At 42.5% G+C, this 4,549-nt stretch overlaps 1 protein-coding gene across 1 annotated transcript; it reads right to left on the reverse strand.

Annotated features, from left to right (window-relative positions):
* Positions 1-586: 586 nt before the first annotated feature.
* Positions 587-1,276, reverse strand: LOC115643270 (olfactory receptor 52R1-like). Its single transcript, XM_030547151.1, has one exon. The coding sequence runs from the start codon at positions 1,274-1,276 to the stop codon at positions 587-589; it is 690 nt and encodes a 229-aa protein (XP_030403011.1).
* Positions 1,277-4,549: the final 3,273 nt, after the last annotated feature.

Below are 4,549 nucleotides of genomic sequence, written 5' to 3' on the forward strand. Positions count from 1 at the left end.
TAGGCTCCTACAGGGTAAGGTAGCAGATAAGCCAGGGCTTTGAGGAAGATAATGCTAAGCAGGGGGAGGGGTAGCTCAGTGGTGTGAGCATTGGCCTGCTAAACCCAGTGTTATGAGTTCAATTCTTGGTGGGGCAATTTGGGGGTTGGTCCTGCTTTAAGCAGCAGTTTGTCCTGAGTTTCACCTCATCATCTATGTCCCACTGGAAAGGGGGCAGGGCCTCTGAGTTCTGCTTAAAAGCAATAAGAAAGGTAGAAACCCAATGAGCTGTACACAGACCTATTCCCCAGTCTGTCATGCTAACACAGCACAGTAAGGCCAGGAAAGGATTCAATGTCACTTTGTCTGTCCTGTAATTAACTTAGGGAAGAGGGCCCAGCACCATTTTACCAGACAGCTCTGCATGGAGATCAGAGCCAGAGCACAAGGAGAAACATTAGATCTCTTTATGAATAAAGAGCCGGAGCAGCCTGTCCTGGATCTGTTTGGTCCTCACCCTGTAGATGATGGGGTTTAGCATGGGGGACACCAGAAGGTTCACATTGCCAGTGAGAACTCAGAAATGCAGGGCCACATTCTGGCCAAATCAGTATGTGAGGGAGGAGAAGAGAGCTGAAATGAAAAAGGCTAAGATGGAACAGAGGTGGGAGCTGCAGGTCCCAAAGGTCTTGAGCCAGGCATCCTTTGTCAGGAAGCTGAAGATGGCCCTGAGGATCTGGGTATAGGACAAGGCAACAAAAAACATATCCAGACCCTTTACAAAGAATAGCACAAAGAGGCCATAATAAGTACTGATGCAGGTATCAGCGCATGCCAGCTTCACCACAGCTGTATGTGCACAGTATGTATCGGGTCTGATGTTGGTTTCAGAATATGGCCACTGCCTTGTCAGGATGAGATAAGGCAGTATGATCATGCCACCAAGCAGCACCACAGCCAAGTCAATCTTGGCCACCACGTGGTATGCCAGGACAGTGCAATGTCTGAGGGGATCACAGATGGCCACATAGCGATCAAAACCCATGGCCATGAGGATCCCAGACTCCATCACCGAGAACAAGTGAATGAAGTACATCTCGGTGAGGCAGGCACTGAAATCGATCTCCCTCGAATTGAACCAGAAGGTGCTCAGCATTTTGGGCAGCATGGATGTAGACAACACCAGGTTGGTGATGGCCAGCATGCAAAGGAAATAGTACATGGGGGCATGGAAGCTCCTCTCCCTCTTTATGATGAACAGGATGGTGAGGATCCTCGAGACAGCTATGATGTACATAGCACAGAAGGGGATGGAGATCCAAACATGAGCCCCCTCCAGGCCAGGAATGCCCAGCAGGATGAAGGTGGAGGGGTTGGTGAAGTCGGTTGTGTTAGAATCTGACATGGAGTAAGGGAGAAGGTGTCCAACTCTGAGGCAGAACGGTGTCTCTTGCATTTACTGTATGTTCCTCTGAATTTGTATATGTGCCCAGGCTCTAGGGTGATGGTCACAGTACCAATGCCTGAATGGAGAGGAAATGTTAATATGAGACACTACATGCACAACTGGGGACTGTTCTCAGGGGTGAATGAAATTGGTCACTCTTCACACACTGAAAAAATGACATTTTCACTATTCAGATAAATGAATTGTTAACAACTGACTCTACTAATGCCAAGTCCACATTTTATGGCACTCAAAATCTAAGAGTGAAAAAGAAACAAAGCTTTGACAAAACATTACCAGAGGGAAACATCCCAATTAGAACTCACCTCTTGGAAAACACCTGAGCATCATTGATAGCAGCTCCATGGAAACAGTGGCTTATTTGCAGCTGTGGCCAAAACAAAGACAATGTTCAGATGCCCAAGGAGGGGAATGGAGAATACCCTGCTCTGGACATGCGCTCCGTTGTGGACACTCGTTCTCTATATAGTGTATAGCCAATAGACAGGGGATTTCTGAGACAGGCTAAGAGAATGGGAGAGGCCACCATATGCCGACAGAGTGTTGAGCATAGAGAAGAGACAAAGAAGGGGGCTTATGATAGATGAGAGATAAATAAAAAATGGAACTTATTACATTCAAATGGACAAATACAGAACAGTTCCCGACCAGTAATATCTATAGACACTTAGTTTCAGAGTGTTAGCTGTGTTAGACGATATCTGCAAAAACAACAAAGAGTCCTTGTGGCACCTCAGAGACTTACAAATTCATTTTGGAATAAGCTATCCTGGGCTAGAACCTACTTCATCAAATGCATGGAGTGGAAAATACAGGAGCACGTATAAATACATGAAAAGATGTGAATTGTCTTACAGAGTGTGAAGTCAGTCTAATGAGGCAATTCACTTAGTGTTTCAAAAGGGCTAATTCCCCAAAGGAGAGTCAAAAGATCAATAAAAGTGATTGAGAGGAACAATTTCAAGATTAAAAATGGGAATGAAAATTGGGAGTTCTTGAAGAAGAGTTTATGAGATTGGCAAAAATTCACTATTCCACTATCAAGAAAGTAGAGAATTTTGGACAAAAAACTTGGTTTACTGACAAAGTGAAGGCAGCAATTGGGGCGGGGCGTTGCGGGGGAGAGGGAACAGAATGGTTAGAAATATATAACATATGGGGAAAAGGGAAAATAGAGAGCAAATAATACAAATTGGAATTTATGAAAATTCATAAGAGATGCTAAAAACATCATAGAAAAATCCAGGTTTTGCAGGTTTAAGAATCACAAAAAGGAACTTATTAAAGTATTTTGAGAACAAAAGAAATCCTAGAAAAGGTTTAGCTCAATTCTTTGAGGGAGAAACAAAGTTTGTTAATGTTGCAGGAAAGGTAGATACCTTCAATATATACTTGTGTTCTGCATTCGGAAAGAAGCAGAATGAGAAACATATATCATCTAAAATGATAAAATACTTCCCAGTCCATTAGAAGACAAGGATGGTGACAAACAGCATCTACAACTGAATCGTAGAGTTTCAAACACCCGAGTTACGAGGGAGAACAGGACAGATCTGGGTTAAATGTAAAATATTCAATTAAAAAAGGGAACTTTTAAAAAAAAGATTTTACAAAATTAATAAAGAATGGAAAAGCTGGGCTGGGATTAGTTTAAAAAGCCATAGGAATATAATTAATGCAGTCAACAACATGGTGTATGGAAAACATGTCTTGTCAGATAAACCCGATTTTATCCTGAAATGAGAACACACTTTTGATCAACCAAGGGAACCAAGCAGATGCAATACACTTTGATTTCTCTGAGGCGTTTATTTCAGTAGGTGGAAAAATTCAGATAAAAAAATGCACACTATACAATATCAGTAGAGCACATGTAAAATGGACCAAAAACTGGCTAACTGAAAGATCTTAGAAAACAGTTGTCAATGGGCCATTGTTAATTTTTCTCTTTGATTCCAGATCATTGATGAAAATATTGAATAGTGTTGGGCCAAAAACGGATCCCTGGAGAACCTCATAAAAACACGCACCCTCTCCAATTTTTCAACATCATTTCTTGAAATGTGGAACCTGGGAGTGGAAACAGTCAGTGCGGAGGTAAAATCATTCTCTTGCTCCAACTCACCACTCCCCTGTTTATGTATCCAAGGATCTCATCAGTGCTTTTGGCAACAGCATCAAGCTGGGAGCTCACAATGAGTTGGGTGTCTACAATGACCCCTAAATCCTTTCCACGGTCCTTGTGTCCCATAATGCAGTGCCGTGGTCTGTGGATCAAGACTGCATTCCCTGTTCCAAGAGGATCCCTTTGCATTTGTCTGTATTAAAATATTTTGTTTCCATGGCCCCAGCTCACCATATGTTCCAGGTCAATCAATGTGCCTGCCCCAGCCTCCTTTTTGTAACCAATCTACGAATCTTTGGGTCATCTGTAAATTTTATCTGCAGAGAGAGTGACTTAAGGAGCTTCATTTATTCATCTTAAATATCAATAACATACTCTTTAATCTACTGAAGAAAGGAAAATCAGGACCCAATCACTGGAATCTGAAGCCAAAAATATTATAGTTGGAAATAAGGGCTAAATGATTACCACTCTGGACAATTAACATTTGCAACACACTGCGAAGAGAAGTGGTGGGTTCTCCAACTCCCCATGCCAGCAGATCCAGACTGGATGCTTTTCTGGAAGATCTGATTAAGGACTCATCTACACTTAAAAAGCTACAATGGTCCTGCTCGAGTGCTTCAATGTTGACACTACTTATACAGACAGCAGGGGTTCTCCTGTCAAAGTTGTTAATCCATCTCTCCAAGAGGGGAAGCTAAGTCCATTGAAGAATTCTTCTGTTGACCTAATGCCTTCTACACCAGGGTTAGGTTGATATAGCTACATTTTTCAGGGGTGTTGATTTTTTCAGAAAAGGGAAATGGAAATCATGGGAGGTGATAGTACTCAACTACCAGGCACTGGTTAGGCCTCAGCTGGAGTATTGAGTCTAGTTTGGGTCACCGATGTATAGGAAGGATGTAGAGAAATTGGAAAGGATCCAGAGGCAAGCGACAGTGATGATCAAAGGGATAGAGGACAAGGCATACGAG

Source organism: Gopherus evgoodei, unplaced genomic scaffold (assembly GCF_007399415.2).
Source record: "Gopherus evgoodei ecotype Sinaloan lineage unplaced genomic scaffold, rGopEvg1_v1.p scaffold_56_arrow_ctg1, whole genome shotgun sequence".
Lineage (NCBI taxonomy): Eukaryota > Metazoa > Chordata > Testudines > Testudinidae > Gopherus > Gopherus evgoodei.

Excerpts from the sequence above, each read along its gene's own strand:
- LOC115643270 (XM_030547151.1), bottom strand. The coding sequence starts at position 1,276 with ATGTACATCATAGCTGTCTCGAGGATCCTCACCATCCTGTTCATCATA.